At 42.0% G+C, this 22,052-nt stretch overlaps 1 protein-coding gene across 2 annotated transcripts in view; it reads right to left on the bottom strand.

Annotated features, from left to right (window-relative positions):
- LOC143773326 (contactin-associated protein-like 5) overlaps positions 1-22,052 on the bottom strand; it is a 484,664-nt gene that overhangs the window by 215,972 nt on the left and 246,640 nt on the right. For both annotated transcript variants that reach the window (XM_077260812.1, XM_077260804.1), the window contains exons 5-6: positions 9,814-10,017; positions 7,751-7,935 (exon numbers count right to left, since the gene is read on the bottom strand). In XM_077260812.1, coding sequence (XP_077116927.1) covers positions 7,751-7,935; positions 9,814-10,017 — 389 coding nt within the window. The remainder of the gene's footprint in view (positions 1-7,750; positions 7,936-9,813; positions 10,018-22,052) is intronic.

Genomic DNA, 22,052 nt, shown 5'->3' with positions numbered 1-22,052 from the left:
TTAACTTCATTTTAAGATAATTTACCACCTGCGTAAGCGCTATAGAATGTAGTCATTATTTACTTTAGTTTAATCTCCAGCAGCGTTAATTAGATAGCAATGAGCATGCCGAGCGTTAGCTGGCTGGAAACAGCTAGTTTAATATATGAAACAACTAAGGTGATGACTATCTAAAAGTTTATTGGCTTGCTATGCGTTTCGGGGGCTGTTCCAGCTCCTTCTTCAGGCAAAAAATCCTGAAGGAGCTGAAACAGCTCCAAAACGCATAGCAAGCCAATAAACTTTTAAATAGTCACCTTAGTGGTTTCATATATTAAATCCTTGGCAGGGCTATTTCAACCACCCTCATCCTTCATTTGTCAATTAAATTTCTGGATTCCCAGCAGGATCCAGCATGTGGAGCAGCAGCTGACCACAGCTTACATCCTACCTGGCTCAGTTTTGAGCCTGAGATGCATGACTTACTCAGTTGAGTATATTACCATCTCTAGGTCTCCATTTGTCCTATATGATTTGCACAAGGTGCACTTCTCTTTTTTTCCGTTTTTCATTTAGCAATAATGGCATATAATATAAGGGCCAATCTGGCAGTGTGCCAGCTGGGTCTGCATCACTTTTAACAGTATCCATGTCTTTATATTAAATAGATGCCATTACAAGCAGTGGCAGAACGAAGAACCATTGGCTCCCTGCTCTGTCAATAACTCTGGCAGTCGCAAGATGCATCGAGCCTGCAGACTGGTAGAGGTTGGAGACACTCCTCTTACGCCAGGCAATGCAATGACTTCATGTGATCACATCACATGCTGTTCATCATGAGAGAGAGTTGAGGTGAGCTTAAGATTTTTTATTTTTATTGCCAGGGCACAGAAAAGGAGGAAGTAAAGGACATAAATACACATATATACTTTTATGTGGAGTCACAAAGCATAATTATACAGGTGGCACTACTATAGAATTATAGAAGAGGCATATGGAGGCAAACTTACAGTATAAAGACACAATGGGGGAACTATTACTATGTGGAGGGTCAGAATGGAGCACTTTCACTAAATGTAGGCACTATAGGGATAGTACTGTGGACATTGTTACTATATGGAGGTACAGTGGGGGCACTATTACTATGTGGAGTCATGAGGAGGACACTATTACTTTATAGAGGCACAATTATGGCACTATTATTATATGGGTTCACTATTACAATGCTTTTTCCAGCATGATAGAGACCATGTCACAAGACAAAATCGATAACTAAGTGTCTAGTTGAACGAGACATGGAAATTTTGGATGCATGGCCAAGAAACTCAAAAGATCTTAATCTGAACAAACAAAAACACAGATATTGGGATAAACTCCAAGAAATGATTTGAAACAAATGAGTGGTCATTAGTGAAAATTTGCCAGGGCAAAGGGAAGAAGTCTTGAAAATAAGGGTCAACACTGTAAACATTCAGACTTTGCATAAACCTGATGGATTTGTCAATAAAAGTGTAAAAACTTATGAAATCTTATATTTCTACTACAGTTACCATAAAAACACCTAATTGATCTAAAAACACTAAAGCAGCAAGTTTTGTGAAAAACAAAATTTGTGTCGATCTCAAACCTTTTGGCTACGACTGTAAATTGCAAGCACACAATAGAGATAAAGAAATTAAGTTGGAAAAATTAAACATTTTTTCGTTTGAATTGTTAATGCCTATAAATACCTATAAATGGCAGCCTTGATTTTTGCCGTATCCCCACTCACTTGTATCTATACTCTCTCAAAGCATGTGAGAAAACAAATTTTCCTACTATGAGTCTATCCAGAAAAGTTTCTGAAAATACACTAAAATTATATATTTTTTAATAATGGGAAAATAAGCAAAAGGCATTTTATACAAAGTCCACTGGTTTTATGTCTTTTATGGTGCTTGTAAACATCACAGTAGAAACACAATCCAGAGAGCGTAGAAATATTATTAATGTAATGCACAATAAACTCCAAAATGTCCTCAGGACACAGCAAAAAGTTCAAGAAAATGCATCCAGTTAGTGTTCGGACTATGATCATAAGTGTCCAAACATAAAAGTTTATGGGACCATTTTTTGGTGCTGTGCAGACAGAATTCTCTGTATTAACATGCACAGTGTAAGGACACCATATGGAACACGGAGTGCCTGCAGCTCTATAGTCCAGAAAGAAAAAGTCTCTGTGCACCCCTTCACTGGCACCATGCCCATAGCTCTGAATCATGCATGGTTCAGGTTTAAAACCGACTCAGAGAAATAAGATTTTTCTGCAAATTAAAGTAACCTGTCCTGACGGTAATACTTTTAGAATGAATGACATAGCAGTAAAGCAATAAAAATGATATATGTCTTGTAGTAATCTAGTGTTCTAGTGCTGAGAAGTTAAGCTTTGAAGCAACATGAAAATTAGGCTGTTAGTTCTTTGGGGGCATGTTGATGCACTTAGAGATCATAGACATGCCCCCTATGCATTTCCAGGCGAATCTAAATATAGCATCAAAGATTGATCTTTCAGCATGGGTACATCAGATTACTACAAAATGGCTATCATTTTATCAATGTACTTAGGCCTGTACAGCCATATCACTTAGTTGTAAAATCAACCTGAAAAGTTCACTATAATAACAATAAAGTACTACATATAATAGTAATTCAAATCTACTGAAATAATTTTAAAAGATTGTACCATATACGCATTCCTATAGTAAGATTATAATATTCTGTAAAGTAAATAATTGTAACATCTGTGTTGGTACCTTCCCCCTCTGTTTCCTTCAGTTGTCATGTGGCACCGCACCTTCACAGCAGGCAGCACAGGGGCCTGTGTAATTCCCTGGGACTTTGTGATGCCATCCCAGGGCAGGGGGTTTAGGGGTTAATTCCTTGGTTTTGTTCTTAATTATTTCCTTCTGTGAACCTTCAGTAGGGCTACTCACTACATATAAGACCATGAGTCCCTGTCTCATTGCCAGTTATAAATACTTCTTAATCTGGGCCATACCTCTGTGCTTTGTGCTTTGCTACTATAGTTCTAGGAGTTTTGTCCTGTTTCAGACCTTGGCCCATGTACTAACTATTCTTTTGACTAATGACTATGTTCCTTGTTAGTACCTTCAGGTTGTTAGTTAGCGACCTAACCATTCCTGCAAGCCTGTTCCAGAGGCCAGCAGCAACTCCAAGGATTCAACCCAGGGGGGGCTGTGAAGGTCATGGCTCTCTCTTTGACCTCATAGTTGGAGTAGCTAGCGCAAAGCCTGTCCATGAAAACCCTATTTAGAGTTACGAAGTGACCATGAATAGACCCACTTTACTGTAATAGTTATGTCAGACTCCCAAAAGGTCCAATTTAGAAAACAATGATCATAGAGCTCTGTGACACCTAAAGCCTATAATCGTATATTCTCAAGAGCCACAATTACTAAATAAACCAGATTTCCATCTCCACGCTCTCAGTCATCACACTTTCCAGAGATTTCATCTCTCATTGTTATGTAATGATTGTAATGATCTAACAAGTGACAATAATTCTGCTGATTTGCGGCCACATTAATGCCTATGAAATGAAGTAAAATATAATTTAGCTGCTGGTATAATGTTCAGTGGGTTAGGATCATCACACAAAAAAAAATTATAGATGTAAAGAAAAAATTAATGACCGTGGTCCACAATATAAATATGATACAGATAACATCTCAAATACAAAATTATACAGTCCAGGCTATATCAGACATAAAAACAGCTAAAAAACTAACTAAAGGAGAAGCAAAAAAGTGCACAAAATGTAAAAGGATAAGTTATTTAGACTTCACAGTTATCTTCAATAAGCAGAATTGTCTCCTAAAATGTGTAAAATGTCTTAAAATTCAGATTGTAAAATGGTTTTCATTCAATTTTAGACAAGTATATGTAAATGAATAAGATACAGAACTGCTCCAGTACTTGGTTAAATCTAAGGAAAATGTCAGTATACGGTAAATTATAATTTGTTTTCTACATTAGTCTGAAATTAAAATGAGCAGTAGGGAAAAATGTCATGTTGCAGACAAAACAAATAGGGAAGCAGCTGAATTTTGGGTTAAACTAGAACCTAAGACATAAAAAACAAAGTTATTTAAAGAGAATATGTCAACGTTTTTTGCTATGTAATCTGAGGGCAGCATGAAGTAGGGGCTGAGAGTCTGATTCCAGCAATGTGTCACTTACTAGACTGTGTTTTGCCATTTCAATAAAATTAGTATTTTATAACCAGGTGATTATTACTACCGGACTAGGTGCCCCGTGTCTCCTGGTCCAGCCACACCCCCAGCACTAATTAGCAGAATTTTGTCACTATACAATGTATACAAAAAGCTGCCAATCAGTGGTGTGGGCGGGGTTATACAGAGATCAGCATTCAGAGAACTGCTGGATCTGCAGCAGAGAAAATAGTGATTGCATCATAACTGCTGCATCCAGTAAACTAAGTGAAACATTGCTGGAATCAGAGTTTTAGCCCTTATATCATGCTGCTGTCAGATCACATAGAAAAAAAATGCTGACAGATTCCCTTTAAAAATACAATTTTTTTAATATATTTTTGCATTTTAGTTTTTCACTCTTCTTGCTCCAAGAGCCAATACTATAATTGATCCATTGGCAAATACAGGTCTTGTATTTGAACATCATTCATTCTATCATGAAATGTACAGAAAAACTGAAAAAAAATTCTATGGTGAAAAATGGAAAAAAATGTAACTTCTTCATTGTTGTTTTAGTTGCCCTATTTTTGGTGCCATTGAACCTGCAATCATTTGGTCGCTTATACTGTGTAGCTGTGTTATCACTGTTTGCACTCATCTCTTGAGCTCCCCCTATTGGTAGTTACAGAGAGATTTTTATCATTGACATCTCTTTCTATACTAGGGATTTGGAACCCTATAACATAAAAATAAAACCTCACACAATATGAAAGGAATGGCACAGAATGTTGGACTTCATGGTGTTAATACATTCACATAAATAATTATTTTTCGCTTTTTCACTAATGAAAAAGGATGTGAAACATTTACAAATACCTTTGAACAAAAATATTTTTATTAAAAAGGCTATTAAGTTTATCTTAACTCACAATTATTTTAAATTTGCCAATCAGTTTTATTTTCAGACGTGGGGTACTGCTATGGGGACAAAATTGGTACCAAGTTTTGCCAATCTATACGTGGGCAGATAGGCAGACTGTGGGCTATGTGATCAGAAGAGAGGACCTCAATGGGAAAACCGCGTGGGGGTTAGAGCGAATCTGGTCCTCTGGAAACATTTTATAGATGATATTTGTTTTATTTGGTCTAGAGGTCAAGATGTATTAAATCAATTTTAAATTGTATAAATAAAAATTATTTTAATTCATATTTTACTTCAACCACTAGTAATATATTGATTAATTTTTTAGACATTATAGTATTTATTGGTGACAATACTAAAGCTCCTAAAACATATAACAAACCAACTGATGGAAATAGCTATATTTGGATGGATAGCTACCACTTAACAGTAAGGCTTGAAAATATCCCGAAGGGACAATTCATGTGGTTAAAAAAAATGCACTTAAAAAGAGGATTATTATGAAAAATCATTATTAAAACATGTGCGCAAAAGGGATACTATCCAGGCAATCTAAAAAAAAACACACACAAAAGTGGAAGATATACTGAGGGAATTTCTTCTATCAACTGAGGTAACAAACAGTGCAGAAAAGAATAATAATTTATTTAACATATCAATTATAACATAATATAGCCATTGTAGATTTCTAAAAATAATTGTAAAACAACATTGCTAATTGCTACAGGGAGATAAGGTTGTGAGGGAACTAATTCCACTCCAACCGAGGTTCGTTTAAAAAAATGCATATTTTAGCAAACAAAATAGCCCCCCCACAAAATTTGTAATACTAAACATAGCCAGCACAGTGTTTTTTCCCCATGAAATATTTGTGCAATGTGTAAAACAATTATGAATTGCAACCAGATCCACACATTTGAAACCTCAGAGGGAACATTTATCATTAAAACTCATATGACATGCTGCACAAAAGGGAATATATACTGCATAAAATGCCCATGTCAGAAATACTATATAGGTAGAACCAAACGTGAGCTACGAATTAGAATTAAAGGACATTTATACAATATCAAGGGACAGTTCACAGGGTACCCATTATCTCAATATTACAAAATAGCACATGGTGGTAAATTAATGGGAAGTTTGTTTTGGGGTATAGAACATGTAAGAAACACTGGAGGGGAGGCAATCTCATCAGATGTCTAGGGTGAAAAGCAGATGGATATTCACTTTGAACAGATTAAGACCAATGAGCCTCAACCGTGAGATAGAATTGTTCACCTTCTTCGTTAAATCAATGATCAGTCACTCCCTGGAAGAATGTGCTTTCTAATCAACATCAATGATCAATCACCACCTGGGTCCATGTGCCTTCTATCAATGGTCAATCACCAGCTGGAGGATTGTGCTTGGAAACTGACTTATATAAAGCTACCAACCACTGCGAACTGCAATCCCCGACGAAGGAGGCTGAAACCTTGGAAACGCATTGGATAATAGGACTCTTGTTTGCAACAGAAGAAAGCCCTCAGAGTAGTGACATCATGCAGATATAGGACAGCACCTTTTCCCCTTTCAAGCAGGTGTCAGGATCAGCACAGCTGGCTGGACCGCTGCTTACTCTGCATCATCCAGTATAGCATGAATCCAAGACACAGTACAGCTTCATCACCCTCATGATCATCTCCTTAAGAAGTTTATGTGTGCCCCACACAACTCTACCCAGCCACACAGGTAGATGTTCATTCATTCATTTATCAGAGTCATTCAAAGCATTTAGCACGAATCTTTAGTGTTCATTATTTTTCACTTTTGTTTCCTATTTCTGAATAAGAATCACCTAAAACAACATCAGATTTTCACACAAGTCCCAAAAGTAAACAAAAAGTACCTAATAAAAAGAGTTAAAAATATTATGATTGTTTTTTTAAATGAGGAAAATGATCTAGCATAACATGTCTGTGAGTGGCAAAAGTAGATGAACATTTAGGATTAGTAAAATAAATTGAAGGGAAAATCAGAGTGGTTTCAATCAATAGGATAATAATCAGGTGTGAGTGGGAAACCTGTTTTATTTAAAAAAAAACAGGGATCTTTTAAAGTCTCATTTTCACAAGACATTTGTAGAAGTATATCATGGCAGGAAAAAAAAGGAGATAGATGAGGACTTCAGAAGAAAAGTTGTTGATGTTCATCAGGCTGAAAAATGTTACAAAAACATCTCTAAAGAGTTTGGACTCTAGTCTAGTATAGTGGAACTGATTTGTCAAAGATTTTTCCCATAAAAGTGTCAAAAAAGGTTTGAAAAGTCACAAATATTGGTATTTCCCCATCCGTTTCACAAAAAAAGGCAAAGATGTGGCGGGACGGGCTTGAAGCAAGGGTATGATGCCACAGCTTATCTAATTCTCCACACCGCTCATGCAATTCTCCACATCGCCAATTGTCAGGCGCTCCAGATTTACGAATAGGCATGTACCTTCATGAAGTAGCAATGCCTGACTCCCCAACATCCATTCACCAAATACCCACAAGACAATCACCATTCTTGATGAACTGGGGCCATTGTGTACAAGTGGTCACAAACTTTCAAGCATAACTATATTCTGAAGCTCAGATAGATATGTCCACACACCTCATAATCTATGTCCAAATCATCAGAGTCCCCCTTGGTGCGGAAATGTTGGGTATATTTATCCACTGTAAAGTTGACTTGTTTGTTGAATCGGTCTATTAGGACGGAATGCCACTGCTGGTCATCCAGTAGGCTCCCCAATGTCACCACTGTGTGAGTGTTACCGAAACGTAGTTTGGCATCACCTGGAAAAATATGTAAAGGTCACATGACATAACCTAAAATCGAAAACACTACAAAATAGCAACTTAATGTTGAGATGCATGAATAGATATGATTTATCTTATACTTTTAAAACGGCAATGTACTATCCCCTTCATAAACGCTTAAAATCTTTTTACTACATGTAAAGAAAAATAAATACATGCAAGTAAAAAAAATAAATTATAAAATATAATAAAAGAAGTAAACATATAATATAAACTAATATAAATAAGCTATAAAATTATAAAATATAAAATGATTAAATGGCTGTAGATTTGTTGATAAACCCCACACTGCTCCTTTTTTGAGTACAATAGATTATAAGCTACCGTATATCGAAATAGAAAAAATTGCACAAGCTGCAGAACAGATTTGCATCTCCTGCTGAATTTGATGGGCAATTTCTGACATTTCTGATGGAGAGTCTGGAATTTCTTAACGTAACAGATGTATATAAACTGGGGTGTACACCGATGTATAAGCTAATTAATAGTGACATTTCTCCCATTACAGCACAGGGTTTATGAAGGCAGTTCTGTTGAGACATGACATCCCAAAGCAGAGGCATAAATCAAATTCAGAAGATGAATTTAAAAAAAAGGCATAAAATGTTTTGGAGTGATTAACTATGATTCTGTCGATTCATATGATGCTTCCTAGGTCTTTTTTACAAGGTCTTGTTCATACACAGTTTATCTAGCATCATACTGGATTTACATGTTAGGCATCAGTAAGATTCCTTAAAGCAAAACTGCTTTGATCCTTAGGTATCTACCAATAAAATGTACCAAACCCGTCCCATAGTACCCAAATACATAAATCACCCATATTAAACTGTTGTATAGTTCCCACGTAACAATGTGTTCAATTTTCAATTTAATGCATAGTAAGCTAATTATTTTTGGACTATGGTTAAAATAAAGTTCCCCTTCAGTTTATTCACTTACAATTTGGCCTTGCAAAAATAATTTTTGTAATATTTTCTGTTTCATTCTCACTCTCCTTATATTAAAACATATTGGAAATAAAAGGGCTGCGAACAGTCTTAAAAATGTATTACAATTTACGATGATTATTATGTTTAGACTCTATTATTAGAACCTATACAGTTGTATCGGTTTGAAACAAGTAGGCCGAAAGAAGTGAAAAAAGGCCGCATTATCCCTAATAATATGTCTAACCAACCAGACTTAGATTTTAACTATCTTTAGCTACTTTCGGCAACGTATTCATAATCTTTCTGTAGCTGGGGAGTTCCTATTACAGAGAGGAAATGTCTAAGTGCCATAAATAAGACAATAACAAATATGTAATTTTTTTGTAACACGTTCTTATAAATCTTCTATTTGACTGGAATTATTACAAGACAAAATTTACTACAATCAATGGGATTTTTTTTTTTTTTTTTAAGATTGAAAATTTTTGTGGTGACTGATCACTAACCCTAAACATCTGAACAATATGTCGGACTGGGGTTCCAAAGGTTCATTACATTATCCTAATTTTTAAATGTACCTATCCTTCTATATAATAATATACTGGTTTGTTAAATGAGTGATGATGAGATGCTTTCTTTGTCTGCATATAGTGAATCAAGGGTATTGTGCCAAATACTCCATGTATAGTATGGTGGGGCACACCGGGGGATTCATGGTTCTCCTGTGGGGCCCACCGGGGAATTCACCGTTCTCCTGTGGGTTAGTCCAGACTTGTCTGATCATTATTACTTGCCGTAATATACTATATTCTCCATTCATAAAAGGCACTGCAGAGGGCATATTATGATTTACCTTACGAATTAAATCTGAAAAATAAACCCTCAAAAGAAATGTTCAGAAATTAATTTAAACAGTCCATACCTAGGTTAATATACAGTGTCAATTTTCCTTTCTGTAGCTCCAGAGTAATATAATCGCCACGCTGTCCTTCTCCATGAAATAATACGCCTTCGCTCTGCATGCTCTTGAACTTCAGGGAAATGACATCTTTAAATGTAGTCATCAGTTTCTGATTGAACCTGTATAGGAGGGAGCTTCTGCCATCAAAGTCGGCTACATCAGATTCTAGAATGAACAAACAAAGAGGCAACTGACAAGCGGTGGGGTAAAAACACAGGCAAGGTCAATGATAATACTGCTTCCTTTTGACATGAACGAAAGTGGAGGCATATTGGCAAATATTATTTAGTCATTGCCTACTCACTTAAGTCAATCTCTTAACAATTCTAAAGATTTAGTGTTTTTACTGGAAATATTTGCCTTTAAAGAGTAGTGGTCATCAAGATCAAGCATATTAAACAAAAGGTTTGGGCGTAAAGTTGCTGTTCTACTGATTTAATAGGTAATTTCACTGTAGAAATCCACAGCCCCATTGTCCAATAATGATCATTAGACGTTTGGGTGTAATAAGCTGTTCGTGCATCTAAGGGGGCCTGTGGGTGGGGTCTTTGTCTCTGAGATGGCCCGTCAACTGCATCTATTGTTCATATCAACTGTTTAAACTTTCATACTGGTGCCGTCTGAGCTGCGGGCTGTGCTTGCGCAGATTGATCTGGTTGAAAGCTTCAGTAAAATGGCGCTGAGTCAGAGCAAGAGCTCATCGACATCCCAGCCATCTTCAGTCAAATGGCACTGGTGGAGGGCACATGCACAGATTGAGATCTTAGCTTGTCATTGAGCCGAGATGTAAATCTGTACATGCGCTGACATCAGTGACAATTTTGTGAAGACCCTTGCGAGATGAATATGCGCAAGCGCCTATTAGGCATTGGGATTTTCCCGCTGCGTGGGTTAGATCCCAAGCATTGCCTGGTGCTGTGGTCTCCCATTCTGGTCTGGCCGCTGCGGGTGCTGCTCAGCACAGACATTGGTCCCAGTACCTTGCTCAGGCTCATGATATTCATGTACTTACTGCTGGCTTTCCAGTCAAACCTATGGTAACCAGCAATATGCAGGTGCAGCCTGACGCTCTGGAGTCTAAGTCCAGAGATCACCCTACTGAGCATGTCTGTGATGTGGCGTCTGCTCATTGGTGGTCGGACAGTTGCTACACCGGTGAGGTGGTAGTTCCGGATTGGCCTGCGGGTGAAGTCTCGGCCGAATGGGCGTGACAGTTTGGGGTGGAGCCTTGTGAATAAAAGATCCCCAGCGGTGCACACGAGTGCGCTAGTATCACTTTTGTGTGGTGAATGTGAGTGGATATGTAGCGCCCCTACCGCCGCAGGGCCGAGGGGTACCCGGTACCGGGCCTCTGAGTCTCTGCTCTGGGGTTGTCACGGTGGCTAGGCCCCGGTCCGTGACCCTGCCGTGGGGCGCACGGTGAATGGGTAGGTAGATGTAGATGGTGGTGACTGTAGCGGTGCAGTTGTGGGGTACAGGTCGCGGTAAATAACGAGGACACCAGGTTGCAGTCTCTTTACCTCTTTACTGAAGATCTCTGCGTCCTCAGTCCGGAATAGGGTTCACCAGGCTGCGCAAGTCCGGCCGGTCCAATGGCACCTCCAGAGCTCTCTTAGCAGGTGGAAATCTGTGCCTTCCTGCTTGCGCTATGTGTTGTGGTCCTTCCCTGCTGTGCTTACGGAAAGTCCCCACAACTGTTGTGTCTGTTTCTTAAGTTCCCTCACAACTCGATTAGATGATGTTCTGCTAATCCTCCGTCCCTCCCTGATGTTCTGGTTGGGACGGCACCCGTTTGACGGGTAGGCTCGGAGCTCTTCCGGGACCCTAGAGTCGCCCCTCTCCACAAGTTGCCCCCCAAGACTGCATAGGTGATTTAAGTTAGACAGCCCGCCTTAGACTGACTGTCCTGCCGCTGTTTAGAGTATTGCTTGAAGCTGGATATTATAATACTCCCTCGGCGTTCCGGCCACCGGTTATGCGCCTCAGTAGGATGTTGCCTCGGTCTTACAGCACGACTCCTACTGGTATTCTCCTGTTGCTATGATCTTGTTTCTCACTCAGCACAATCTATCTCGCTTCTGGTCCCTCCTTGGGCACCGCCGCTATGCTGAGCAGGCACGGTCCCGTTACGTTCGTTCAAGTTGCCAAGCCTCTGTCAGGATCCCACCCCTGACAGAGACCCTACTGTATCTTCCCCCACAACACCCTCTGCCACAAGGTGTTGCCTGGTTCCAACCCAGTCAGCTTCTCTTCTAACTTCCTGCCTGACCCCCAGTTTACCCACTATGGTGGGGAGTGGCCTAGTGAATAGAACCCTTAGCTCCCCCCAGAGGCCCGGCTGTGAAATGTATTGGTGTCTGTGATACCTGGTTAGACGAACTCCTTCAGTGCCATCAGACGTACCATAGCTCCCCATAGTGGCGGAGCCACAGTACTGCAACGACCAGGACTCTGGGGCGCTGCACTCCCCCATGGTTAAACACAGTACTCCGGGACTGGGAAGAAAACAACAATACAAGTTAGCAAAAAGACATACAGTTTTGTTGAGTGCAGTAACAGTAAGTATACTTGAACATGCTTCCCTTTATGGGAGGTAAGGACACTTGAACGTTACAAAACATGGTTAAGTATTATAGCAACATGCTATAAATAACTCCTGTTACCCAACCGGGTATTCTACTAAGTGCAAAATTTGTTGAACAATAATTTAACATTGCCCTTAAGGATGTACACTCTAAATCCTTTAAATACCTTCTTATAATCACATTATAAGGCAATTTAACTTTCACATTCTCCTTCTTTAAATCTGCAGGACCGCCTGTCCTAACGGCACCAGACCTACTGCCTCTCCTTTCTCACAGGACCGCTCCTTTCAGCCCGAGCCTTCTGTCTTTTCCACTACTATACACAGTATAGAGCATAACATTCTTTCAGTTTAGGACTACTGAGCCTTCTTCAGATGGCTCCTAGGAGGACTCACTACCTAACCCCTACGGGTTCACTTTCTGTCCTCGGTAACACATTATTAACTCTTTCTTTCAATAAACTAGCTTTCCACGGAGGACTCAGGGTTTACCTTCTATCCCCATTTTCTATCAACATTATCAACATTTCTCCTACAGTTAACCAGTTCAATACACATAACTTTTACATGTAAACAGTGTCATTTTCTTTCAAAGCATCATCATCACTTTACTGTTTTAAGGCAGTATTACTCATAGGTACGTAGATGAACATCCCCTTTAAGAGGGGATCAAGTCTCTATGAGGTAGCGTGTCTTCTCAAGCTACCAGTCCATACTCAACAAAGGTTCCAGTGTGGTATCTTCACAAAGAGTCCTTCTTTAAGTAAGACCAGTAGGGAGCACCTTTAATAAGGTGCAAACTATTTACAGAAAGTTTGTATCATGCACTGTTCATGATTGCGGCAGTTCTAGAAACTTTGTGCAAACTTAGGAAAACAACAAACAAAAACAATAGGGATCCCGGGTCAACGAAGGGATCCCTTTAAGAGTTTACCCTAAACGGGTTTAGCAGCAAAACAGGAAACAGTAACTATATACATACTCATGGTATCGAGGTTTATCCTCACAGTAGATCACAAGACATCAGCCAAAAGTGGACCCCTTCTGACTGCGCAGGCTTCAATCCTTGCTCCACGGCTGATGTCGCACCAGTGTCACTGGTGGATTTCCTTGGTGCGGTCAGACCACCTGATGTCTGAACCTGAAGGCGGACCCTAGCCGCCAGTTCAGTCGCTGCAATGAGACGTACGGCGGCAATGTTGGTAAGATCTGTCACGTCCGGTTCCATCATGGTTGAAGCAACAGATGACACTCTTCCAAGTTCACAGCGGCGAACGTTCCGGGCGTACCATCCGTACGCATTCCGATGACGGGTGTAGGTCACTTGATCCCCCTTTTGCAACGGGTCACCATCTCGGCTGCAGCAGGGAGTCTTCACGTTGCAGCTGGTAACGAAGACGTCAGTTGGTAGCCCCAGTTCCTGTATGGAGCCCCACCCCCTCTTCGGGTGGAAGGCCAACACCGTTCCCCGCTTTACCACGTCTCCCCTACCGCGCGCAAGAGGCGGTTGTTGCACTCTCGGTGGGTCAGTTAATTCTGCCTCCTTTTGTCTTTTCCAATGTAGAATCAAACATTGTTTGTATTGTTCCCAGGTAAGCACAGCAAGGGTGGAACCTTCCTCCCGAGCTCCATCTGGCCCGATCCGGGGGGTATCCCACTGGAGAATCACCCCGTCTGGGCCCACGTCTATGGGTTCCCCCATCCGGGTCGGCAGCGGTGGTACCAGCTTCCCCATTGCGTCGGGGGGCAATACCACTAGCTCTGCCGAGAGGAGGCGGCTCTTACTGTGAAGAGGATCGGTCACGAGAGCGGGACCGGGCAGGGGAGCAGGGGCGCCGTCCATACCTGCGCCTGATGTAGTTCCACCGATGTCGATCCAGTCCGTTGACAAGGACGCTGGAGTCGGCTGCAGCCCGGACCACGGCTCCTCCAATGCGGTCTCCGGAGGCGGTTCCGCCTTCCGCGACTCCTCCTCCGTTGGCCCCGAGGTCGGGATGGGTAGGTTCAGCTCCGCTGCCGGTTCCAAGGACTTCGGGTCCTCCCGCTGCAGTGGACGTGGGTCTGTCTCCGGTGAATGAGGGCAAGCCGGGACCGTTCCTCCCTCGTTCTGGCACTTGCTGTTCATCGTCAGGGTCCGATAATCGGTGGCAGTGCATGCATCGGACTCCGCCATTTCTCCAGGGCCGAGCTTCTCCGTCACCTGCTTCCCACCGTTCCAGGTCAGGGGGTGGTCCTCTGCTTCGAGGCAGGTCACCGCTTTGCAACAAGAGGTGCAGGGGGCGGTCGCCGCTCCTGGCGCCACCTTGGTAGTCTCCTCCCATGGCACGCCCTCCTTCTCCTTTGGCGCAGCAATGGCGGCGACTTTTGGCGGGAACTTTTGGCGGTAAATAGCAGCACACAGTCTTTGCAATAAAGTACAGTCCAAGCGCAATAAATCACAGTTCCAAGGCACACATGACCTGATTCTTCAGGCTTAAGTAGATCCTGTTCGTGATGCCAAGTCTGTAGCGCCCCCACCGCCGCAGGGCCGAGGGGTACCCGGTACCGGGCCTCTGAGTCTCTGCTCTGGGGTTGTCACGGTGGCTAGGCCCCGGTCCGTGACCCTGCCGTGGGGCGCACAGTGAATGGGTAGGTAGATGTAGATGGTGGTGACTGTAGCGGTGCAGTTGTGGGGTACAGGTCGCGGTAAATAACGAGGACACCAGGTTGCAGTCTCTTTACCTCTTTACTGAAGATCTCTGGGTCCTCAGTCCGGAATAGGGTTCACCAGGCTGCGCAAGTCCGGCCGGTCCAATGGCACCTCCAGAGCTCTCTTAGCAGGTGGAAATCTGTGCCTTCCTGCTTGCGCTATGTGTTGTGGTCCTTCCCTGCTGTGCTTACGGAAAGTCCCCACAACTGTTGTGTCTGTTTCTTAAGTTCCCTCACAACTCGATTAGATGATGTTCTGCTAATCCTCCGTCCCTCCCTGATGTTCTGGTTGGGACGGCACCCGTTTGACGGGTAGGCTCGGAGCTCTTCCGGGACCCTAGAGTCGCCCCTCTCCACAAGTTGCCCCCCAAGACTGCATAGGTGATTTAAGTTAGACAGCCCGCCTTAGACTGACTGTCCTGCCGCTGTTTAGAGTATTGCTTGAAGCTGGATATTATAATACTCCCTCGGCGTTCCGGCCACCGGTTATGCGCCTCAGTAGGATGTTGCCTCGGTCTTACAGCATGACTCCTACTGGTATTCTCCTGTTGCTATGATCTCGTTTCTCACTCAGCACAATCTATCTCGCTTCTGGTCCCTCCTTGGGCACCGCCGCTATGCTGAGCAGGCACGGTCCCGTTACGTTCGTTCAAGTTGCCAAGCCTCTGTCAGGATCCCACCCCTGACAGAGACCCTACTGTATCTTCCCCCACAACACCCTCTGCCACAAGGTGTTGCCTGGTTCCAACCCAGTCAGCTTCTCTTCTAACTTCCTGCCTGACCCCCAGTTTACCCACTATGGTGGGGAGTGGCCTAGTGAATAGAACCCTTAGCTCCCCCCGGAGGCCCGGGTGTGAAATGTATTGGTGTCTGTGATACCTGGTTAGACGAACTCCTTCAGTGCCATCAGACGTACCATAGCTCCCCATAGTGGCGGAGCCACAGTACTGCAACGACCAGGACTCTGGGGCGCTGCAGATACTCTACCACTCTGTTTGCACGTTTCACTCTATACTCTTAGAGTCCTGGCATTGGCAGGTAGGGTTAGGACTGGGTAACTACCCCTTGTCTTAGCATCTGTTTCCTTCATGTGTGCGGTTAGTACAGCTGAGTTACAGAACAAGTCCAACCCTCAGGCTACATTTGTCAGGGAGAGCGTCAGAGCTTTGCACCTAGCATCATATGAATTATTTTTTTTTGGCTCAGCATCTGCTTCACTCTTGTGTGCGGTTAGCACAGCTTAGTTGCAGAGTGAGCGCAATCCACGTGCTATCATCCCTGTAACGTTGAACAGGGTATAGTACTCAGAATTCTGAGTGCAGCACCTCTCAGTTAAAGGGAACCTGTCACCTGAATTGGTGGGACCAGTTTTGGTCATATGGGAGGGGTTTTCGGGTGTTTGATTCACCCTTTCCTTACCCGCTGGCTGCATGTTGGCCGCAATATTGGATTGAAGTTCATTCTCTGTCCTCCGGAGTACACGCATATTGGCAAATATTATGCAGTCATTGCCTACTCACTTAAGTCAATCTCTTAACAATTCTAAAGATTTAGTGTTTCTTCTGGAAATATTTGCCTTTAAAGAGTAGCGGTCATCAAGATCAAGCATATTAAACAAAAGGTTTGGGCGTAAAGTTGCTGATCTACTGATTTAATATTGCCTTGCGCTGGCGTGTACTCTGGAGGACAGAGAATGAACTTCAATCCAATATTGCGGCCAGCATGCAGCCAGCGGGTAAGGAAAGGGTGAATCAAACACCCGAAACCCCACCCATATGACCCAAAACTGGTCCCACCAAATTCTGGTGACAGGTTCCCTTTAAGTAACTGAGCTTGGCACTTTGCGTTCTGTTCATACTGTGTGAGTAAACGCAGTCTGATTAAGGCTAACGCTCACTGCTTCGTTCCGCCGTTGTTCACTAGCAGCAGTTATCCATCTCTACACAGTGGACCCCGGGTTGCGATTGCACCTAATTATTTTTATTTAGTGCAATCCGCCAGCCCTAACAGCGCCTCTCGCTGTTAGGGCAGCGTCTACACAAAATTTTTAACAGTATCAAGATACAAGTACCAGAATTAGCTGAGGGGCCGTGGCAAAGCTGAAGATCCGTCCCACAGTCTCACCTCGAAGCATGAACACCTTATTGCATCCAAACATCTAATTATGATTAAAGAACAACCAGGCTTCAGATTCCTACACTGAATGTATCTATTAAAGAGAACCTGTCATTAGGATCATGCATGTTAAACTATAGGTAAGGGCATAAAGGGGCTGTTCTACTGATTTAGAATGTGTCTTCACTGTAGAAATCTGCAGCCTGGTTGTTCTTTAATGATCACTAGAAGTTTGAGTGCAGTAAGCTGTTCGTGCATCTGGGCGGGCCTGTGGGGTGAAACTGAAGGAAGGGTCTTCGGCTCTAGTACGGCCCTCAGCTGCCTCTGGTGTTCGTATCTTCATACTGTTTACAATTTGGCACCGGTGCTGTCGCAACAGTTGGCAGCACTTGCACACATTTATCTCGTGATGGGCTTCAGGAAAATGTCGCTAGTATCAGTGTATAGACAGATTTAGGTTTTGGATCAATGACGAGCAAAGATCTCAATCTGCGCATGTGTCACCCCTGGCACCATTTTACTTAAGACCACCGGGAGATTAATGTGCGCACTCGCCGACACTGGTGACATTTTAGTGAAGCTCACAACCATATCAATCTACGCAAGTGCCGTCCGCGGTTAGAATGGTGCCGGTATGAAATTTTAAACAGTAAGAAGATACAAACACCAGGGGCAGCTGAGGGGCCGTGACAGAGACGAAGACCCTACCCACAGTCCTGCCGGCCCCGATGCAGAAACACCTTATTGCACCCAAACTTCTAATGATCATTAAAGAACAATCAGGCTGTGGATTTCTATAGCGAAGGTACCTATTAAATCAGAAGAGCTGAGCCTTTGGTTTAACATGCATGATAATGATAACAGGTTTTCTTTAATATTAATGTTTGCTTTGTATAATGGTGGTAAAAGAACCTGAAGACCCACCTCTCCCGACAAGCCTACAACCTGCAGTAACAACCGATCAACCAAACCGCTGCATGACCAGCTCTATCCTCACCTACTGTATTCTCACCCATCCCTTGTAGATTGTGAGCCTTCGCGGGCAGGGTCCTCACTCCTCCTGTACCAGTTATGACTTAAACAATAATCAGTGGCATACATAGTCTGTCCTAATAAATAAACCCATAGGGCATGAGATAGCCCATGTAAAAAAAGGGCAGACCAAGGACCACAAAGGACAACTGCATATCAATATACAACACAAAGCACCGAAAAATTGCAGTCAAACAAAGTCCAAGTAATGAAAAGTAGAATAAACCTTTATTGAATAAAAGCATACATAGGTGCACAGTAATGGCAGGCAGCAGAAACCCCTAGTCAAGTCCGCACCCACAGAAACTACAGACAAGGACTACAACACAGTGCACTAATACTATTGCGGCATTATAACACACACAGGAAATCAGTTCAAATGTATTACAATAATAGTAGCGTTAAAGAGTTATTAACTGATCACCTGTGTGGCCCCATAGACATATGTCATAGGTGTAGTACATACCGCACTTTGATATCAGGGGCAATGTGCACCGTAGTCGCGTCCTCCCCGACGCACGTTTCGGCCGAATGGCCTTCCTCAGGGATAGAATTCCTGTGCGTTTCCAGTGTATTCACATTGTATAGGACTTGAATCAAGTGTTGATGTCTAAAATAGTGGGGTGTTTTATTATTGCCTTCCTTTTCTCACCTCGGCCTGTAAGAAATGACTTATTCTTCTTATGAAGATTCAGATAGTATAGGATGTTATGGGTAATGTTTTCATTGAAAAAAAAAAAATCTGAAATAGCCATATCTATAGTCAAGCGTTCATTTACTTGAAGTAAAGATTTTGGAGCCAATTCATCAAAGCTTTTACACCAGAAAAATGGTGTAAAAGCTTTGAAAGGTCATAAAGGTTTTGGGCAATGGCCAGCACTTTCATGACAGTTTGAATTGGCCTCTATCGAAATGGATGGAGCTGAGGTGGGACAAATAGTCAAATTCATAAAAAATGACAGCATTTTGTACGTCATAAATTATAATCCAGTCCCTGATTGGTGCAGCATTTCTGACGTGGCACAGGAGGTTAACGCCACTCAGAAGAGATGCCACATTCATTAAGTGGTGTGGACCACTTAATGAATTTGGCAGCTTCTACTCCAGCAATACTAGCTTATCGCGAGCAATTTAGAATGGTCTGCCTGATCATAAAAAAAAGGATCACATTGGGATTCTTTAATTAAAAAAAATAAAAAATTGTCTGTGCAGTGCGTTATTAAAAACAAACTGTTGGTTACTGCAGGTTACCATCTATTTTCCTATAGCTATATATGTGAAGGTCACTCACTTTAACATCATGAAGTACTGTATGTGATTTTGGTAAAAGAGCTTGAAAGGGGGTGGATACGGTCCACCAAACCTCAGAGGATCATACATATCTTTTTGGCGCATTTGGAGGCATTGGATGATTTTTAGGTTGCAGCAAACGCAAATCATTTTTTTTTTAATTGACAAATTTAATTTAAGAACATTCTCTCACCTCTAGTACTACTCAAATAGAGTGCACAGTACTTCAAAGGTTGGTCTGTGCTTGTTTTCAAATGAAAATCAACGTATCTGTCACATGCTAATTATCAGTGACTATGTCATACCACATAGCTGTCACTTGCTAATTATCAATGGCTTTCTCACACAACATAGCTGCCGCTTGCTAATTATCATATTGATCAGTAAATGGTATGTGTTTTCAGACCTTAAAATGGTCACATTCATATACTATTCTTAGAATAGGCTATCAACATGTAATCAGTGGAAACAACACCAAACCATAGAAAGAAGGAATATCTGTTCTCTCTACAGTTCTGCAGCACCCTCACTGTTTTTAAACACATTTTCTCATCCTTGCATATGACTGTTCCTGGTACAGCTGCTCTTCCTCATTTAATGGCTTTAGGCTGTGCTGGCACAGCTGCATGTACAATGCTAGAAACCTGCTGTTCCTGGATACAATTTAAAGGGCTACAGTCCCTATATGCTGCTCTGACTTTCGGAACTAAACAATAATAATCATAATAATAATATCATAGATTGAAAATATGTAATGTATTTATTTGTTAATACATATATAATTTTAGTAAAACAATTCAACCAACTAAGATATTGATGTACTGTGTGACATAATGAGTGAAGTAAAAAGGTGAAATCGGTAATTCTATATACCGAGTGGAGCTTTATTCAGTCTTTGATGCTGTCTTTAAAGAGGAATAGAGATCAAAGAGAAAGTTCTGCTGTCATTCCCACGCTGTATATTCTGTGTAATTACACAATATGCATGGGCTTCTAATAGAAAACTAATTACAGGGAGAACATTTCCAATTTGAGACCATGACAAACCTGCTGCGCTCTCCTGAGGGTTCGCATAAATGGTAAAGTAATGAAAACAAATACTTATGCACCTGCCTATTATATCACTACAAAAGAAATCCAGATTATATAATGCACCTGCATTTCACATGTACAACAACCTGGAAATCTGGAAATACCCAGGGGTATTATTTCAGACTTCTCAATTACAGCTGCACTGTTATTTCAGGAAAGTGTTGATCCAGCAACAAGGTCCAAGTCTCTTTAATACATTTTAGAGGGTGAAGGCTAGCCACTCTGGACAGATGCAACTGTAAAATACTAATATTTCTCTCTCTTTGTATCTCTGTATCTGCGTATTGGAAGAAGGCCGCTGGACACATCATTGAAGGAAGATATAATTGAAGGGAGATACAGGTGGATGTCCTCAGTTATTTAAGCTCGGAAGCAAGCTCCAGCACGTATGCTGCTAAAAGTGTTAATAGGGAGTGGCAAAGGACAGGTTTAAGGGTAGTTAGAGAGATGGGTAGGACTGGCTGCTCACATTTCTATCCCCACCCCAGGGCATGGTATGGCTGCTGCATCATTATTACACACGCCCCCGGAAGAAGCTCTGGGCGAAACGCGCGTCGGGGCGCACGAGGGAGGACGCGCCGATATACACTTCGCACCACTCGGTCTGCAGTACTACGGCCTTTTCAGGTAGATATCGGACTGTATACATTATGAGTACCAATGCTAGCTGAGATAAACCTTTGGTAGCAAAACTGATGTGATCAAACTCTATATATTATGAGCACCCATGCTAACTGAGACAAATCTGTTGGTAGTAAAGTTGATGTGATATAGGCAAGCCGGTTGTTGGAGCTGCATAATTGATATATGTGCCATCAATTTATATAGTACATCATTGAGGAAATGTCAGCTGTCATGGTTCTCAATGGCAAGAGAACGTAATTAAGCATACAAAGGACTAGCTCTTGGAAGATGGGAACTCGAGCTGACCATGAGCTAAACCTACCGCACAACTAACAGTGGCCGGGTAGCGTGCCTACGTTTTATCCCTAGACGCCCAGCGCCAGCCGGAGAACTGACTGACCCTAGCAGAGGAAAATACAGACCTGGCTTACCTCTAGAGAAATTTTCCCCAAAAGGCAGACAGTAGCCCCCACATATATTGGCGGTGATTTTAGAGGAAATTGACATACGAAGTATGAAGATAGGTTTAGCAAATTGAGGTCCGCTTACTAGATAGTAGGAAGACAGAAAAGGGAACTTCACGGTCAGCTGAAAACCCTTTCAAAATACCATCCTGAAATTACTTTAAGACTCTAATATCAACTCATGACACCAGAGTGGCAATTTCAGCTCACAAGAGCTTCCAGCCTCAGAAATATTCAATCACAGAGAACTGGAACAAAAATGCAAAACAAACTTAGGACAACAAGTCCAACTTAGCTGATAGTTGTCTAGG

This window comes from Ranitomeya variabilis, chromosome 1, assembly GCF_051348905.1.
Source record: "Ranitomeya variabilis isolate aRanVar5 chromosome 1, aRanVar5.hap1, whole genome shotgun sequence".
Taxonomy (NCBI): domain Eukaryota; kingdom Metazoa; phylum Chordata; class Amphibia; order Anura; family Dendrobatidae; genus Ranitomeya; species Ranitomeya variabilis.
Note: the sequence above shows the minus strand (reverse complement) of the source record. Positions and strands in the feature narration are given on the sequence as shown.